Genomic DNA, 20,134 nt, shown 5'->3' with positions numbered 1-20,134 from the left:
TCCTAGAGGCAATTGGTCGACTGCAACTCGGTAAAGCCCCTGGGAAGATGGTTTTACCTCTGGCTTTCATTAACATTTGTGAGTCGGCTGGTACCATTTTTGACCAAACTGTTCAATAACATACTCGAGACTGGTAGGACTCCCGGTTTGTTTGTCTGGGCTCTTATCACGGTAATACCCAAAGAGAGCAGGGAGCCCCAAACCTGTGGCTCGTACCACCCGATCTCACTTCTCAATGTCGACACCAACATATTTACCAGGGTCCTCACCACAAGGTTGGAAAGGCACATGCCTTGCCTGGTCCATGCGGACAAGGTGGGTTTCATAAAAGGACACCAAGGGGCTGATACTATGAGGAAGTCGTTGCATTTGATGAATGGTGCCTCGGAGGGTGGAGGAGACCCATCTCTCCTGTCGGTAGATGCATAGAAGGCCTTTTATAGGGTGGAGTGCAGTTTTCTTTGGGTGGTCCTCCTCAAGTATGGAGTGAAAGGTAAATTTTTGCAAGGGATCATGGCAACATATTAATCACCGAAGGCCTGCGTGGCTGTGAATGGGGGGTTCTCTCGCTGGTTTTATCTGGAAAATGGGACAAGACAGGGCTGTCCTCTATCCCTGATTTTGTTTGCCCTCTCCCTAGAACTCTTGGCCCAGAAGATGAGGGAGGATAGTCGGGTTGAGGGGATATCTATTGGAGGTGTGGAATATAAATAAGGTTTATATGCAGAAGATATGATGTTACACATACAGAACCTGCTGACATTGGTGACGGTGGCAGTCGATTTGATAGAACAGTACGGGAGGCTATAGGGATTCAGAATTAATAGGGCCAAGTCCATCTTGTTCCCTTTGAACCAAGCAGCTTACGGCAAAGTCGAGAGATTCTCCACACTGGGGATGAAGGTCAGCTTAAGTACTCTACATTATCTGGGAATTAATGTTAAAAGGGACATACAAGGTTTATACAAAGCAAATTTTCCCTCATTGCGGTCTAAATTGTTTGGAGTAAGTTGACCTCCACCTATACTACAAAGCAGCCCAGTTTAGAATTTTGATTCCTCATCTGAGGGGACAGCGAGACCTTCAGTGACTAGATTAGGACAATTTCCAGCTTAGACCTGCCAAAGTTGGGGGAATGGATTTGGGTGCCAAATGGAGGCTCCCGCAGAGGATTAGAGAGCACCGTATTCTGGGGACTATTTGGAACATCTGGCATCCGGGCCCGTTATGAGAGGAGTGACAACTTGACCTTCACCGTTGAGCCATTTGTGGCCCCTGGTGTGAGGGATGCCATTACAAATCCTGAGCGGTGTCAGAGTTGGTTTGAGGCTGGTTTGGAGAGAGTGGGTCCACTATGGAAGTGGAGCTTGGTAAGCTATCAGTGTTCTAATACTTACAGTTGAAGATGGTGATCACAGCAGAAGCCTGGAAAGACAGAATTTTACGGGTCCTCACTGCCACAGAGAGAATTCTTGATACTAGAAGGGAAATGAAGGGGTTGGTCTCTACCCTGTACAGGACGCTGGTGGAAGCAGGAAAAGGGGACACAGAGAAACTTGGTGCACAATGGCGAAGGGATATGGGCGCAGAAATAGGAGACCCAACGCGGCTTAAATTATGTCGGGGGGGCCTTTAAGGTGTCTATTTCGTGTCAATATAAGCTCCACAAAATTAAACTGTTACACAGATGACAATCCGACCCAGTCAGGTTGTCTAAAATGTATGTGGATGTTAGTCCTGAATGCTGGCACGAATGTTGTTCCTAGAGCAGACTACTGGCATATGTGGTGGGGCTGTGGGAAAGTGCATTTTTTTCGGGATGAAGTCCTGGGATGGATAAATGAATTAGATGAGGTCATCCGTAGCAAGACCCCAATGTTGATATTGTTTGGACTGGAGGAGATAGAGGGGGAATATGGCAGCCTTCCACATTTGATGCATTGTCTGTTGCTGGCAGTGAGGGCATGTTTGACGATGTATTGGATCAGGGCACAGCTGCTGGCGAGGAGGGAATGATCTTGTACCGCAAAGAATATATACTTAATGGAACTAGTGATATCGGCTATTCATCGTGGAGCTGCAAGCATTGAGACGGAATGGGGTGAATTTTGTAAAACGTATATGACATCAGAAGCAGAAGTTGAAATTGGGGGATCAAATTGTTAATCAAGGACACTGCTTGGAGTGGATAAAGGACCTTTGAGAGGAGCCTAGGGAGCGAGAGACGGAAGGATTGAACGGGTGGGCCACTGGCGTGCAGCTGGTAGTACTAGAGGTCGAAATGGATAGATTTAGTTGCTATTGTGAACTATTTGAGTCTAATGGAGCTGTTTACCTCTACTTTGCTTAAGAAATCTATAAAAATATCTTTTAAAAAAAAGAACGGATTACGATGTCTAGTCTACGGAAAAGGGATCCTTTGATATTTGCTTCTTCTATCGACCAAATGTGGCAGATCCAGGAGAGTACAATGCCCTGAATAGAGTTTTTGCAATGCTTAAAGAAAGGAAAATAGAAAGCAACTATGCTGTGGTTTTGAACCCCGATAACAGAAAAGCACTTCCTGCAAGGAGAGAAGACTCGGGACAGAATAAAAATGTAAGCATCACAATTGGCACTTGAAGAGTGTAGAGTTACGCCACACGTTCATGGCATTCACCCATTATCTTCTGGCCTCAAATGGGTTCTTTCAAGGGGTCTTTGCAGTGGGGCTTCTGAACATACCCCTGTTGAGGTGCTTGTTTGTGTTGGAATACACAATAAAACACATTCATTGGACCTTTTGGACACCCTGACTCAAGAGCATCACTTCACAGACAACATGAGCTGGTTTGAGGTAGCAAAGTCAGTCTGGAGGGGGTCGCGCATCCCACATTGCACTCAGACTCAGAAATGAGACATTGGAAAACATGAGGAACTACTGAAGCAGAATCAAAAACTAAAAAGGCTGTACGTGCTTTACTGTGGAACATACAGCTACAAGCGAGTATCAAATAATCGACAGGCACTACAGAGTGCCAAAACCCTCTAATAACTGGGAGAAGACGGAAGGGACGAGGACTTGCTGCATTTTTAGTACGATAGAAGGAAAGCCATAACATAATCCTTTCTTGGACCCAAGACAGAAACTGTTGCAACAGCTACTAGACAGAAAGTGAAGCAGCTTTAGTGATTACTGCCAAGCCCTGTTGCTGTCAAAGACCTCTGCCAGGGGCAATGGATTTGATTCCTTTTTCGGGAATCTTAGGCTCCACAGAATAAACTGCAAGATACCAACAGTCTAGTGAATCCTCTTATAGTAGGTGAAGACATAAAAAACTAAAGGCAGGAAGGGTCCTTAGTACAGAGGACTTCTCTTCAGGCATTCCGAGGGCTTCTAACCGCACACGCAGTCAACATATTTGAATGTGAAAGTTATTTTTATTAGATAATTGTGTCTTTGCAAGTCAATGTATCCTACGCAACAAGAATAGAACAAGTGGCTGGGGTCATCAGCATTGCACACCACTCTAAAGAACAAGTAGTTCAGTCGTAGGTGGCAACATGGCCATGGGTGACCTCCGGGCTGATCCCCGTGCATTCCACAGAAAAGAGCAATCCAGTATCAGTCGGAGCCTTGTGAATCTGGAGCTACCACGGCAAGGTAGCACTGAAGGCAAGAGTGATAATCCTTGGGGCAGGAGGCAGTGCAGGACTGGCTGCAAGGGATAGAGGGACTTTCCCCAGTGTGATGGTGGAGATGGGGGCATCGTTGGGCTGTTCACAGTGCAATGAGGCTGTGGAGGGGCCAGTGCCCCCAATATAGTCAGACCCACACTATATTTTTGAACATAGTTTTGTTTACATAGTTTGGTTTGAATCAGAAGAGAAGGTGGGTCGGACTTCCTTTGATGGGGTGTCAGGAAGTGTCATCTGTACTAAACACTGTATTTGATTGGGTATTGTTAGCGGGAGAGTAGAAGTACATTCGCTGCAGAATGATGCAGGTCCACATTGGATACTTCAGGCGCCGAAGCTCTCCCGTGCCTACAGGCGGAGGGCGGATACAAGGCAGCTGTGGATTATCACCAGTAAGCCTGTAATCTGCTGGGAGTGGGGGCTGGATTGGGCTCTGGAAGAAGAACACCTCAAAACCTCACCCCCCTCCTCCCATTTCACCTGTGGACATTCACCACAGACCAGGCTGAGTGAAGGAAGTGGAGTGGATTGCAGGGCTGCTCACATCACGTGCAGGACTCCCCCCCCCCCCCCCCATCTAAAAACTCATCTGCTAATGATGAACCTTCCATCAACTCCAGCCCAATGGACCTACTATCAAACAAAATATCTAACAGCAACCCTATGCAATTTGGTACTCCTAGAGCACTATACATACACATACACCATTTCACACAACACTCATTTACAGCCCCCAGCACAGGTAATGCAAGCAGGCCCCTGAGCCTTGCTCGCAATCTACGGGATCCACCGTCCAGTTTTACTACTTGCAGGAATTTAGGTTTTGGGACTAAAATCTGGGCACTTTTAATATTGCCATGGAAATACCCTCTTCAGGTGTTCTTTAAAGTGACATTTTGTCCAAAAGCCTAAACAGAATTCTAGAAGAAAAAAAAAAGGTGCATCTACGTTTGTTTCTGTGTCGCAGTGACTAAGTGTTAAGAATGATCAGGAGCTTCCACATCGCTTGAGTCACTCCTGCTCTCTAGCACTCATGTTCCACTGCTGCTCCTCTCCTCCCCTCTCCGAATTTCTGAGTTACCACCATACCCGTTCTATTTCTAAGCTTCCTACTTCTTAACCCACTCCCTTTGGTTTTTGATCTCGCTATTTCTCCATCACATTCATGCAAACCCTCCTTCTCTCCAATTCTCTGCACTTTCCTTATCCTCTCCATTCCTGCATACTCTCCTTCCTCTTGCTTCTCCCGCAAGTCCTGCTTCTCTGTCTACCACCCTCGACAGTTCTGAATGATCTTCCTTGTCTCCCTTCTTCTGCATTCCTGAGATCTAAACTTGTCTTTCTCCCTTTTCCTGTTTTACTTTATCATTCTTTCTCCCTCTCAGTCTGTCCTCTTTCTCTTACGCTCCCCAGTTCTGAGCTCCTCTTTCTGTTTCTACCTCTGCATTGTGAGCGTCTGCCTCCTTTGCATTTCTTTTAATGCATTTTTGCCCCTTTTTCAAGGCCTTCGCTTCACTCCTCTCCATTGCTGGGCCCCGTGCTTCCTCTTCTTTTTGCTACCTCTCTGACACGTTTCTTCTGCCTAGAATGGCGTACGTTTTGAAGAAGGTCACAGGGCAGGCCAATTGCTATGCATAGGATTCAGCAGATCATACACGTATCTGTCCTAACTAGAACTCTTAAATACAGAGTGGAGGATGGTAATTGCTGCTCCAAGTGCACAACTTTATAACTCAATTTAAGGCCTGGGCACCCCAGTCTGTGCCTACTGGATGAAGATGAAACGTGAGATCCTGAACTGTGTTCTAATCTAAGACATGTGACTTTGTATTCACTATATGTGTAAATAGGAGTTTTAAAATGCACTATTTTGTCCCATCCTTTTGGAGGGCTACCTCGGCATCCCGTTCCAGCTCTACCGAAAGGAGTTGCCGCCAAGTTAACAAAGAATGTTGTTCTTGTTACTTACACCAAGACAAGGTACACAGCCATACTGAGCAGCAAGGGGAGGACCTATTAGCTTGTTTTTTGTAATAATATTTTGTCGATTTGACAGCCATTCCTACAAATCCATGGACTGACTTTCCTACAGATTCTCAGCCTCCCAGCATGAGGACCCCAAGGGCTACCACCCACGCTGGTCATTATAATCATCTCTCACACATTAGCTCTGCAACTATTGGAAAACCCTGTGACACACCAAAAGAAGGTACAAACATTATTTATTCCCAAAAAGGTGTTGGCTGGGATCAACTCTAACAGGATTTAAAGGTTTATCTAAAACATAACTGGGAATCCCACCACAGGAATCCTTCAAAGCTAATTGTGTCAGAATGGATCAAACAATACAGTGCCAGGATTCTCCATCTCGAGGGGATACCAGGCTCCCCTGAGACTCTAAATTCAACACAGTCTCAGGCATATACTGCATATGCTGCCCAACCTCGATATAGTGACAAGACTGGCCCTTTTCCCCTGATGTCTGGCCTTGGGCTTATGAAAACCAGTGGTCAAATTTAGGGGAGTCTGTTCCAAGTGTTATCAGCTTGGCCAGCCCAGAATATCTCCTGCCTTTACTGGAATCGTTTTGACCTTCCCATAGAGTGCTACCTGTGCTTCGAGCAAGTTTTCCTGAATCCCATGGACACGGACTATCTTGACCATTTCTTTCTGAGTGACATGTTCTTAGGAAAGTAAGCTCGGTCGTGCTCCTGTCTGTCTGCTCCCTGAATCTAGCAGGGTCTCAATGGACTTGTCTGTCAGTGACAATAGAGTTTTATACTTTCCTTTGGAATTTCCTTGCCCATAGGTCTTCTTTCTATAATATGCTGTGTCTCTGTCAGTCCACAGATAACCCAGCCCCCTTAACCAGTTCCTCTGGTTGGTCTTCTGAGCATTTCTCTTGTTCCCACATGCCCCAGTTTCATAGGTTCTTTCAGCTGGTTTTCAGGGCCTTGATGGGTAATGTGCTCCAGTATACTGCAAGGAAAACATCAGAGGATTGTTCAAAGATGCAAAATATTTCAGCACAATAGGAGGATGTCCCTCGGGTCAGGCAGTCTCCTTAGAACCAGCTTCTCTAAATCGTCAGTCTGCTTGCCCCACAACAGTTTGGAAGCTCCGCCCTCCCCTTTAGTCCTCCACTTAGTTTTGGGGATGTGAAAAGTAAAACTATGCCCAAGGGGTTCCTGGCACCAGTTCTTGCTAGTGGCAAATGGTGGTTTAAACTGCCTCCCCCAGAGAAGGGCTTTATATTTGACTTACAGATCTTTGGAGGCCTCGGGGCAAATAACCTTTGATTTCTTCCAGGGATGGATCAGCCAGCCAATGTTGCAAAAGATGCTTGATCCTGTAGGCCATCTGGGGAGGTGTTTCAGATTATCGTGACATGAGGCTTCTTGGCTTTTGCCGATGCTACTCAACATCTTGGCCCATTCGCTCCTGGATCTCCATTTTAATGTCTGTATATGGGGTCATGCCATGAGGGCTGAAGAGTTAGTAGGACTTTCGAAGCTCTATAGTTAACTAGGAAGACACATACCTACCCATCGATCTTGTGTCTACTGGGCGGTCTCCACCACTCATTCAAAATGAATATGGAACACCTCAGGATCAACGCTACAAGAAAATGTTTGGTGAGATTGATGGAGGAACATGGGAATGATGGGTTGGGTTTGTAAGGGCCTCCTATTTTTCCACTGACCTCTGGTGTTCCCCGTCCACCAGTATGTGACCGTCCACCAAGTTCTTCAAATATTCTCCCAGGGACATCTTGCTGGAGTGGTTGGGCTTCAGGAGAGTACAAATTATTCCTCGAAATCTTCATAGGGTCCGGATCATCTAAGGTGGAATCGTCCGTGGGCCGCTTCCCTGAAGATTTCTTATGTGCGTCGTTGATGGGTAGGTTTGGTTTTCTCATAAGTGGTTGGGAAAGATGGATGAATCCCTTGATAAGAAAAAGTGCACCAGGAGAGACATGACTTCCTTTTAATTGGATTCACCAGACATGCTCCCGAGGTCTCCCACACTCAACTTTCAAATTATCCTAGCAGATGTGATCCTTGAAAAACTGACAGATGAGGAACTCATAGAAAAGCTGCATTTTAATAGAAAATAGAACATGGGAAATATCCCCAGGTCCTCTGGTTGCTTGTAGGTTGAACCTAAAGTTCAGGATCTGTCAATCCCACCTCTAACACCGAATTGTAGCGGATCAATAAACCATGTGACACACACACACCATATGAAGGTTTCATCATTCTTTATTCTCAAAGAAAGGTTGTTTGGGATAAATGCCTACAGGACATGCAGGTTAATCTAAAACATAACTGTGAATCCCTCCCTGGAAATCACCCTAACTAATACTTTCTGGATGTGTGCAACAAAACAATGTCATGATGCTCTTCTTTGTAATGATACCTGTCCTACCACAATCTCAAAACCCACGCCTGTCTCTGGCATAAAGCACACTGAAGCCGCTTGGCTCAAATAAGCATAACTGGGAAGCCCTCTCTGAGAATACTCTAAAGTAATAAGCTAATGGTGTTAGGGTGGGGTCAAACGACATGGTGTCGGGATTTTCTTCCTTGTTTGGATACTGGTCACCCACCCGTTCCCCTATCCCAAAACTCAATACAGTCTCTGGGATACAGGTCCAAGCGGTTTCTTGCTTAAACTCTGTTACAGGGATCTAGCTCGTAACCACTACTTTGCAAAGCACCAGGGATATAGCTCTGCCAGTTCTTTCCCACACTTCATCTTCATAGGTATCCAGCGCCCAGCTCGCTATTTTTAATCCTTCCCGGATGACAGGAGGATAGTGTCTGCCAACGTCTTCTTGATCATGGTTATAATAACCTGTATCTCAGGTTTGTTAAGGGGCAAGTGGAACCCAATATTTCCAAATGCTGTAGCCTCATTACAAGGTCTGGTCTCTTCTTTCATTTTCAAATAGCTGTTAGGAACCAGAGTGGCTCTGTGTCTTCGATTTCAGAAATCACATCGCTTAGGTCAGGGCATAGATGCTCTGGCAATGCCCTGGCCCAGGCCAACATGAGAAAGCTGGTTTTGTCAGTCTAAAACAAACCTATGGGCAGACAGGACCAAGACGCGTGTAGAAAATCATCCCCATCAGCTGCGTAGTTCAGGCAAAATCTAGACGGGTTAGAGCTAAACCTAGATAGCGGCAAATGATTATGGTGAAAATGGGTAAGGAATTTAAATAGGAAAGCATGAATATATATGTCCCAGCCCATTGGACATTTGATGAGGATTATTCCAGCTCATCCTTCCATACAGTCTTGGTGCCAAAGCCAAGCCTTTAAATGTAGCCTAGAGAAACCTAGTGCCACCATCAGAACAATGCGATGCGTAACTGGTTCAGAACACAAAATGATTTGTTCAACCACATCGCCATAACCCAGGGTCCTCCATGGCCTCCTGGAAGAGCAGAGCATCAAATACAAGCTCCTCTGCTTCAACTACAAATCACCCACCACGTAGAGCTTACCAAAATATAGTTAAAATTATAGCGACGGTAAACAGTTGCAGCTCTGGGCACTTTACCTTGGAACTCCTGGCCTGAGCAACTCACCCATTACCTCATCGCTTCCAATGCCCCATCTCCACCAGTTCTGCTATGCCTCCACCAATGTGGCCTCTTCTTCCAGTGCCAGCCCATCACTGCCAATGATGTGCTACCAGGGCTTTCAAAATCTACTAGGAATTTGTGAAGGGTGAGTGCAATTGGCATGGTTCTTGACCTTGCTGGTGAGTATGGGGATGTTTGAAACTTGTATTTGACATTTAATGAAAACAAGCTTTGTTTGCAGTAAATGGCAAATAAGTTTCACTGTGCGTGACTGGCCTTTCGGTGTCAGCGGTGCACCTAATATGAAGTGTGCTTATGGTGACATGCACCATTTTACAGAAAGCACTGGTAAATATGTTGTCCTCGTCACCATATTCTATTCTTGTTCCTTTCTAATGTTTTCACTTTTCCAATAAACTAATGAAATGTTTTGATGACAAAAGGTATGGATTTCTTTATAATAACATCTGCTGTAATTTTACATTTCCACCTAATCACTTGATTAGTTAGAAAAACTGAGATTGCAGACTTAAAATAAAATCTAAGATTTTGTCTCCTATACCCATATTTAAAGTCATCGTCCGAAATAAAAGCACAGTTGGGGTAAAATATGGTGGCCAAAGACAGTGGACTCCAGATTGGTTAGACATTGTTGGACTCCATACTGAGGACTACCAGGTCCATCTATGCTGACTCCCTTATGTTGCAGACCCTATTTGGTTTTCAGTTTCACCCTTAATAGCAGGTGCCTTCTGCCTGCCACTCCATGAAAGCAATGATGGCACAGTCAACCAGTCTACTGCTCCAAATTCGGGAGGTTGGCTTGGAATGCAGTTGTCATAATGCATCTTTGTGGTTGTCCCCATGCCAGTGCATCGGAACCCTTTAGGAAGGCAACCTACTGGTGGTTTTCTTCTGTGATACTTCTGAACATTTAACACTGTGTACTTGTCGCTGATAAGACAAATGTAGGCTGTTCCCTATTTCAGACTGCCCTCTGGTGTGTGAATGGAGTGTGAAATGGTGGTGGGGGAACAGCATATATTTCAATAACACTGAGATCTTTTTTCTCCCTTGTAGACAGAGCACGTTCCTCCCTATGACGTGGTTCCCTCAATGAGGCCTGTGGTGCTAGTAGGGCCTTCGCTGAAAGGATATGAGGTACGGAACCCACTCTTATTGATTTTCCTTAGAAATGTTAACGTGTGCCCAAATTGCCCCACTTCGCTGTGAATGAACTCGATCTGCATGACTCCATGAACGTTGTGCCATGTTGGAGGACGTTCTTTATGATGTCTATTTGTATACTGTTTTTATGTTGCATCGGCCATGGAAGGCGCGATCATTTCATCCGCTGTTTTGCTGCTGTACGTTTCAAGGGAGGTAGCCTGCTTAGTGTGTCATTCTGTGCCTTGCCCTAAGCTGCCTTGCCCTAAGGGGCCAAGTACCATCAGTAGACCTGAATCATGTTATGATTGGAGTTAGGGTGTCCGGGTTGATCTGACTTGGCTCTGGATGTACAATACGTGTGTTCTCCTCCCCTTTCCACATCTCAGTCTATCTAGGTGAGTATCCTCAGTGGTTAGGCACTCAGAAAGGCGGCGCGGACTGATTCTCTCTAGAAAATCGCTGGATTCCACAGCGTGTGAGGTGGCCAGCATGCCTGTGGTTAGTGGTTTATCTAGGTTCTGGTCTTGGCAGCTACCATGCAATATGGTGCCTAGAAGTTTTGAGTGCTACAGCAGCTCAGAAAATAATGCTAGCATTTAACCTTGGTTGGATTGGAGATACCCACTTAGGGCTTGTGTATGATGTTTCCTGCGGCTACTGTGGCATACATCTCCTAACGGGCCATACTTATCGTTTTTCAGGCTCAGGGAAAGAAGCTCACGGCATCCACAGTGCATCTTGTCCTGCGAAACAAAGGCGCTGTTGGTAATTGTGGATCCTCTGGAAGGGGGCGGAAGGCCATCCACACCAGCCTTCTTCATGCTGTCTGGAGTGATGCCTATATGTGCAGTTAGCTGCAGGAGACTGGCCACCATAGGGGAGAGACAGCATCTGGATGGCAGAGCGCAGCTGTTCCCCTGTCAGGGGATGAGTTGCCTTCCATTTTTCTAAAGAAGAGCACGCCAGTCCTTAAAGGAATAGGTTCCTGGTGGTCCACCATGAGTAATTCTCTACCAAGGCACAAGCTCCACAAGGCGATGCTTGCTCTCTGACTCCAGGCACGGTCACAGTCCCCGTTGGTTCAGTCTTTCTGTCTTTAAAGGTCCTGTGGTGGTTGCCCCTTTCCACACTCCGCAAACCCTTATAGAGTGTAGTTCTTGCGCAGATTGTGCGGTCTCAGAAATGACGTCCCCCACTAGGTTATCTGTAAATAATTCTATTTGCTCAAATGAAAGAACCTTGGCTTTCTGAAGTTAGTGCACACAAGGGCTTGCTTTTGGCCATTGTAGTTTTTCCAGGCTGGTGCTGTGGATCAGGGCCCCGAGGACCATTCTTTTCGCACATCCGCTCACTCCTGGTTTGGCTAGGCCCTAAGTGAGTTCTGAAAGCATAGCCTTCCAGACGGGTTTGGAGCAAAAACATTCATTCCTGCATAGGGTGCCGAACTTAAAAACCCTGTCTGGAGAACAGTTACCTTTAATGACAGTTAACATTTATCTTGCAGATTCTATCTGCATTTGCAACAGTCAACAAATGACTTCACTCAAAAACTGGTTGCCACTGACGGAGCGCGTAGAGTGAGGGGAAAAAAGCAAACCGGAACACCTAAGGGTGCCTCCTTGTTCAAGAACAGAATGCACGTGGGCTAGAAGAGGGCACGAGGCCTCCTTTCTGTAGGACGTTTGCCTCTGGCCAACCTAGAGCACCCACTATTAGTGAAGCTGGATGATAAATTTACAGAGCCGCTGCCCAGCACCAAACTGTTGGAAAGAAATAGCGGCCGTTAATCACATATGCCATGCACGCCAGTCATTGTTATGTGCCCCGTGGGGTTTTTTCTTGCTGCCCACTATCTTTCGCATGCGCAGTGGCTGGCCCAGTTCAGGCTACTTCCAACCATCGAATTGGGAAACCTGCCGCCATTTATTTGTCAAGGATTTTAAAGCGCGAAAAAGATGTTAATGTTAAAGGACATTTGTACCGCGCACTATCACCACCGAAGTGGTCCCCTTGCGCTCTGGCGGCTCTGAAAAGGGGAGGAGAGGGGTGGGTTAGTGGGAGTAAGCTGGAAAAGTGCAAGAGAGCAGTGATGTGCTGTTGGCAGCCTCCCTCAGCCCGGTGGGTCCGTTGGCTGGGCTTGGGGTGTTTTATGGTCCGTAGTCGTCGTGTGCTGTTGTGCAGGTCTATGTGTGGTTTGTTTTGTTGTTGCATTGTTGTGAAGTCTGTGCGGATTGCTGCGTTTTAGGTTTGTGGTTGTTTGGTTATAGTTTGAGAGAATTATGCAGAGGGATGGAATTGTTGGTTGGTTAGTTGGCATTGCTGTCCTTCCAATTGTGGGATTCCATCTGGGTGCGGTACATGCTAACAGTTATATTTCTATCTGGATGGCGTGCCAGCTAAAGTTCAGAATTCCATGCTAGTGTGGCACATGCCAACAGTCACACTCCGTGCGGATGCGACGCAAGCTAGGATTCAGAATCCTGAGTGTGGTGCATGCTAAGAGTCACATTTCTATCTAGATGCGACGCAAGCTAGGTTCAGAATTCCAAGTGTGGTGCCTGCTGAGAATCACATATGCTAACAATCACATTTCTCTCTAGATGCGAGGCGGGCTAAACTTGAGAATTCCATCTAAGTGTGGCATATGCTAACAGTCACATTTCTGTCTAGATTTGGCGCAGACTAAACTAGAGAATTCCATCTAAGTGTGGCATATGCTAACAACCACATTTCTGAAATTCCATCTAAGTGTGGCATATGCTAACAAGCACATTTCTGAAATTCCATCTAAGTGTGGCATATGCTAACAGTCACATTTCTGTCTAGCTTTGGCACAGACGAAACTAGAGAATTCCATCTAGGTGTGGCATATGCTAACAATCACATTTCTGTCTAGATTTGGCGCAGACTAAACTAGAGAATTCCATCTAAGTGTGGCATATGCTAACAATGACATTTCTGTCTAGATTTGGCGCAGACTAAACTAGAGAATTCCATCTAAGTGTGGCATATGCTAACAATGACATTTCTGTCTAGATTTGGCGCATACTAATCTTTCTGATTCTCTCACAGTATAGTACTAGTTACCATTATACTGCAGGCACTGTTTGCTGTCCATCCATGATTAGGTTTAGGCTGGTGGTCACATATCTCTCTAATAATGCATGGTGTAGGTCTGTATCAGTCTAGGCCATTGAAAGGTAAGTTAGAGTGGCAGGAGCTTTCTGGAGTAGAGTAATTGCTCTACCCCCCACCCATGCCAGCACTTACAGTTTGTCTGTGTCTGGTGGCTTCATGGCTTCCCCTGCTGACACCTGCAGACACATCTTGGAACCACCAGTGTCAGAGCCGCCCTTGGCCTTGGGACCCTTAGCTGTAGGGGCTGCCGAGCAGAGGGCTGCCCTGGGAGGGTTCGTGGTATGTGACCCGTGGACCAATCAGGGTGCCAGGGGAGGGTTGGGAGGCGGGATTGGGCTGCGGAGGGAGGGGGAAGGAGGAAGGGGACTCGAGCACTGTGTGCGCGGGATAAAAGCCATTTTAAACACTTTTACAGTGTTTTTTGGTTCATAGGGGGCATCTGGGCCAGGTCTCAGGGGGGTAACTCACCTTGCCCAGCTTCTTGCGAGTAATGGTGCGAGCGGCGATGCCACGCTCGGTAGTTTGCTTCCTATTTGGCCCGTGGACCAATCAGGGTGCCAGGGGAGGGTTGGGAGGCGGGATTGGGCTGCGGAGGGAGGGGGAAGGAGGAAGGGGACTCGAGCGCTGTGTGTGCAGGATAAACGCCATTTTAAACACTTTTACAGTGTTTTTTGGTTCTTAGGGGGCATCTGGGCCAGGTCTCAGGGGGGGTAACTCACCTTGCCCAGATTCTTGTGAGTAATGGTGCGAGCGGCGATGCCACGCTCGGTAGTTTGCTTCCTATTTGGCCTGTGGACCAATCAGGGTGCCAGGGGAGGGTTGGGGGCGGGATTGGGCTGCGGAGGGAGGGGGAAGGAGGAAGAGGACTCGAGCACTGTGTGCGCGGGATAAACGCCATTTTAAACACTTTTACAGTGTTTTTTGGTTCTTAGGGGGCATCTGGGCCAGGTCTCAGGGGGGTAACTCACCTTGCCCAGCTTCCTGCGAGTAATGGGGTATGGAAATGAGAAACTGTATATAACCAAGTGTACGGTGGCCAACAAGCCACGGTCAAGTGTTTCAGGTTAAGAAGAAACCTGTGTTGGCAAGAGTCAGAGGAAAAAAAAGTGTAACGAAGTGCATAGGGGTATCGGTTGCGTGACCTGTAATGGGTGGCCCGTGTGGTCTAACTGCGCCTAGATGGAGTGCCTCCTTTTTGGAAAGAGCCAAGGAAAATAAAATAACGAAGCAGAGTGATTTTGAACTGTAGAAACAGAACAAACTATGTGAGCCAGTGAAATGTATTGACTTCAAAGTATATAGGAACTGTCCCAAAAAAACTGTTTTTTTTTTTTTAAAAAGCTGGAAGATTTGAATGGATATTGTTTTTGAAAGCTGAAAGATTTGAACTGATGTTAAAAGCTAGAGGATTTGAACTCTTGGGGAAGGGAACCCCCAAGAGTGTGGGAACTGTGTTTAACTTGGGGAAGGGGAAGTAAAGTACAAGTCACAAGCTGGAAGAAGCTTGGAACTCTATTTTGATCACTTCATTTTGCTGCTTACATCCCTACACATTATATACAGTTAGTTGTGAGGGAAAGTATAGGTTTTGGACACCGACAGACTTGATTCCGACTATCCTTAGTTTTCTTTAGTTAGGCCTTACTCCATGCAGGCTCTTCAGTTAAAAACAACTTTTAAATGCAAATTTGAATCTGTTGTCAGCGTCTTACTTCATGGTGCCTTCACAAAGGTGATACACAATCCAACATATGGAAGGGAACCAGTCATAGAATTTCCAATTGTGCATTATTCCGCTCCCAGGAAGAGGGAGGCCCATCACCCCCACACGGATTACAACGCTATCAGGAAGTGCAGCTCAGAGTTTTAAATGAACGGGTGAATCTGTCGTTTAAACTTTGGAAATGTATTAAAGATTGGTTTGCTGGACACCCTGTAGACAGTATAATTTGGGTGCATATGTTCAAGCCATGGGTGAGGTTACTCTAACAGAGGACAATTCATACACCACCGATATGGGATTGGTTAGAGAGAATTCTCATTTCTGTGCTAATTCCCCTTCTACCTTATAGAACCCCCAGCTCTTTTGCTGGACTTTTAATTTTTATCCTGGAAAGTGTGAGATCTTTTTCCCACTCTCATGTATTGTTCTCTGATTTGAACCCTGTGTTTCGTATAAGTTTCGGAGTCTGACAAACTCCATAGGCATTATCTTTTTGTATGGTGACACACAACACCCTCAGTGCAGTGTCGCAGAGAAGTCCTTTGGATTTCTGCCAAGGTTTAAATACCGTCTCTTGGATAAACTACTGTTTCCAAGAAGTAGTGAAGTCAAATTGACTTTAATTAACTTTTTCTCTTTGTAGACCGAGCACACACCATCTTACATGGAGTGCTGGAGGGGTTCCTTAGTATCCCCTTTGTCTACCTTCTCGGGTAACATTGTTAGGTTACCCTTACTACAGTTAATATCTGGTGGCAGTGGTTTAATTTTCCTACCATTGTGCGTTCTTACCACACGTTCAATCCTCAGCTGCACTATTGCACCCATGGGTGCCCATTTTGTCCAAATTACCAGGTCGATTTTTTTTTTGTTGCCAGTTCTTGTTTGTAAGATCCTTCTTGAGATTTACTTTGCGCGCCAAACCAGGTTTGGTCCCTTTTTTCGTTTGGTCTTTGGCAGGGTTTCACTGCTGAAGCCCGCCTCTGGCTCCAGCGTGTCTGGCAGGGCAGGAAGCGAGGGAGGTTACCAAAAATCCCTGTGCTTAGTCTCCTTGGTTACAGGAATGCACCCAAAGGTGATTGGCTGGCTGACCTTGGAGGACAGCCACCCTGCTGTGAGTGACAGCTAGGCTGCAAATGAATGGGAGGAACTTGCATAAAAAGGCAAGGTCTTTTGCAAGGAAGGCAGAGTGGACAAATGGACGAAGGAACCGAAGAAGAAACTGGAAGAGAAGCTTGCTGCACCCTCCTGGACCATTGGTTTGCTCGGTGAAGCCCTTCTGTAGTGCCGTAGCTCCATATTTAGAATCGACTAGAGAAACCCGGAACAGACGACTTCTCCCCTTGGCTATGTGGGACCAACTGACCCCAAGAAAGTGGAACCCCTCTCCCTGCTGGCTGTAGTCTTCACTGCTGCTGCTGGAATCGAGTCCCAGGGGACAGGAACACCAGAAGTGAGTGCATTGTTTTTAAGCCACACCAGGATCTTTAAGCCGACTCCCTCGAAGCAGGACCGACCAAGCCTGAGCCACCTCAACAGAGTCCACAAGCTGTCCAAGAATCGCAGTGGTGCCATTTGTGAGTAGCTGAAACTGCAAAGTGCTGCTGATCTCAATTGTTGCCGCCGACCTTCAAACTGTAGTGCACGAATCCCCAGAGGTCCTCCCTCTTGTCCCCACGACAGACGATATAAGCCAGCTGGATCCCTTTCTTCAGACTCGTGTTACTGTGTAACTAGGGGTACTTACCTCTAGTTGTGTGTAGCTTGCTTGTTCTCACTGGAGACTTGCAGTAGCTGCCTTTTGCAGAGTTGCTTGCATCTTTACTTCTCACAAGCCTCCCAGCTTGTGGCCCAACAGTGATTCTTTTTGCTACAAAACTTTTTGCTAACATTATTTTCCACACTTTTGTGCTATCCTCAAGCAGTGCCTCGGACCTCCTAGACTTTGTTCAACTGACATTGGCTGTCCTGACTCCCTGTAGACTCTTCTTTCCCTCTGACTTTGTATGAATCTGTCCCTCAATAAGGCATACATAACGTACTTGTATAGCTAGGAAAGGGTTAAACTATGTTGCATTGGGGGATTGTAAAGTACTTAACTGTTTGAAGAAACTTGTTAACCATGGTTTCCTTCCCGAGTTGGGGGGTGGGGGCGAGAGAAAGAGAGAGAGAAAGAGAGAGAGAGAGAAAGAGAGAGAGAAAGAGAGAGAGAGAAAGAGAGAGAGAGAAAGAGAGAGAGAGAAAGAGAGAGAGAGAAAGAGAGCGAGAGAGAGAGAAAGAGAGAGAGGGAAAGAAAGAGAGAGAGACACTCCCCCCATAAGAGTATCTACTTATTTAACTGAAACCGAGTGTATTGTTGAAGTGTATTTTATTGTTGCCAATTGCCCCCTTCTAAAGAAGGCTCATTTTAAAACTGACTGTTAAATTACGAATAATTATTTTAATTAAGAAACCTTGAGTACAAGTGTTATTTGAATCTCTATGTTTCACCACTACAGTTTACAATGACCCCTCCGAAGATGAGCCTGGCTGCTCAGTCACTACCAACTTGTGTAGTACAGGCCTATACCAAAGGTTGGGTTAACTATTGCCAAGAGGACAAGGCTGGTGTAATATTTCCCACAGGGTTACTACATACAATCTTTACTACAGAATTTGTTTGCAATTAGCCTCAACCTCACTGCCTTCCCAGGACTTAGCACTAGCGTTCTTGCTACGGGCTAGAAGGTGGCATTATTTCCACATGCTGCACATGGATGCACTTGGAAGAAGGAACAATCTACTCATAAGGTTTTTATATGGAGAAATGGCACATGTGATCATCAATCTGTCTACTCTGCGAACGTACCCCTTTATACAGGGGTAATGTTTCAAAAGATTTAAATTAAAAGGCTAGATAATGCCGTGAACCGATCATACACAACAAATAGTCGTCACAGACATGATCAGTGGAGGTTATGCTGCAGCTGTAGCTTATGGTCCGTCATAACAAACCACAATCCTCTAGCCTATTTGAGGGAGGTCTATTTAAGTTACATTGTAAGAACAGGGCTCTCCCCACTAGCCAATGGCAATTGATATTCTTGGCAAATAAAACCCGATCTGCTGTGCACGTGTAGAATTATGGGGCATAGAGCTTGGCTAGTAGCTCTCAACCTGACATTTTTACCCTTGGTAAGAATATGTTTAAGGACACTTCGGGGTGGCTTTGCAGCACATCGGAGGGAAGAGTAGACTCGCAAGAACTTCAAGACGGGAGGAGTGACGGATATGGGGACACTTTCCTGCCATACATGAGTAGTCCTGCAAAAATTATCTATTTTTTCAGATTTCGGCAGGTTTCCCCAGCATCCCACTTTAGCAGCAAAATTGCCAACTCCCATGCCACATACCTGGGACACATTGGCGTTTAAGGCCTCTGCTGCATGTTGCTGTGTGAGCAGCTCACCCGGCTAGTGTCGCCACTGCACTGCCCGGTGAGCTGCTCTTTGGACGACTTTATAGTTAACATCACATGGATATAATTGCTGCAATTCATACTGTCCGTGCTGCACGTAATGCGCACAAATCAAGATATGTCATTTTATTTCACACGCTCGCCACTACTACCACCAGTACACACCCTTCATCGCCCTTGTACCTTTTCTTTTGTTTACGTTTGTCTTTATCCTGCTTATGCTTCGCTTCTCCTCTCACCAGGGGCCTAGACAGCGTAGGGCCTTAGTGGGCAAGGCCCACCCAAAAGCTGCACATGGCCAATCAGCAGCACTGTGTGGGCATGTACAGATCTTAATGCCACTGCAGGAGGCCCAACTACTTTAGCTTCAGGCCCCACTTGTTAGACAATCCTGGCTGCGCCTCTGCCTCTCACTCTTTTCCAATTTCCTTCCTGGTTCACCCCTGGCCCCTGCCTGGTTCACCCCTGGGCCCTATTCAGACCTTCTTCGATGCCCTGGGCAGCGTATAAATTAATATGAGTCCCCTCAGGTCTGATAGGAAGGGGTGAAACTCCTTTTAAGGAGCCATGCTATTCATCATCTTTTGTTGTCATCAGGGACCCCGAATTGTTCAACCAGCTCCCCCAAGCTCTCAGACTAGAAATGGGCCAGATCAAATTCTGGAAGACCTTGAAATCGCTACTATTCGTGTGGCTTTGGACAGAAGACTTTATCCTTTGGAAAGCTCAGCTGGTTCTCACCGTGCAACTGCATTGCCTGCTGAACGAGACCCATCTATTTATTTGCACTGCCTTCCCATTTCTTGTCCTCTTCCCACTGCACTCTCCTCTACCCCCACCCTCTTCCTTCCTAGTGCTGTGATCTGACGTTTACAAAGCTCGAAAAAAATAAGCAGTCCCTACAGCAAAGCATGCGTCCTACCTGCAGCCTTTCAGTGCTAAATTATAATCTCAGTGCTCTGACTGGACAGTCTATGTTGTGTCACATGACTTCACGACGTGCGGAGTAAATAAAGAGGCCAGGCTTGGCTCGCTTTCAGGCAGACCGAAGCGGGGATCTGCAGGACCCACAACAGTGTGCGTGTCATTATAACCTCACCCCGCTGCTCAAACACATGCCCCCCCTCTCGGCCTCCCAACAAATGGTGATGAGGAAATCCAGAACGCGCCCCTGCTAGCCCTGCAGGCCTACAGCATCTGGATTCCCCACTGCGTGCGGAGAACCAGCCCGTTATTCGAACGCATCACGTTTTGCAAATGTCGGGAGGAGGCTCCAGGCCTTGTTTTCAGCCACCGTCCTCCTTATAGTCAAGCTCAGGTAATTGCCTTCATTTTTGGAAATCCCAGGTGAGGCATGGGCTCATGTTCAGCCAGTTTG

General features: G+C 46.4%; 1 protein-coding gene across 3 annotated transcripts in view; it reads left to right on the top strand.

Annotated features, from left to right (window-relative positions):
- CACNB3 (calcium voltage-gated channel auxiliary subunit beta 3) overlaps nucleotides 1-20,134 on the top strand; it is a 544,884-nt gene that overhangs the window by 463,153 nt on the left and 61,597 nt on the right. For all 3 annotated transcript variants that reach the window (XM_069653855.1, XM_069653854.1, XM_069653853.1), the window contains exon 7: nucleotides 10,349-10,429. In XM_069653855.1, the coding sequence (XP_069509956.1) occupies nucleotides 10,349-10,429 (81 nt within the window). The remainder of the gene's footprint in view (nucleotides 1-10,348; nucleotides 10,430-20,134) is intronic.

The sequence above is a fragment of the Ambystoma mexicanum genome, chromosome 3q (assembly GCF_040938575.1).
Source record: "Ambystoma mexicanum isolate Mex_15411 chromosome 3q, UKY_AmexF1_1, whole genome shotgun sequence".
Taxonomy (NCBI): domain Eukaryota; kingdom Metazoa; phylum Chordata; class Amphibia; order Caudata; family Ambystomatidae; genus Ambystoma; species Ambystoma mexicanum.
The sequence above is the reverse complement of the archived record's forward strand: the minus strand, read 5'-3'. Positions and strand labels throughout refer to the sequence as shown.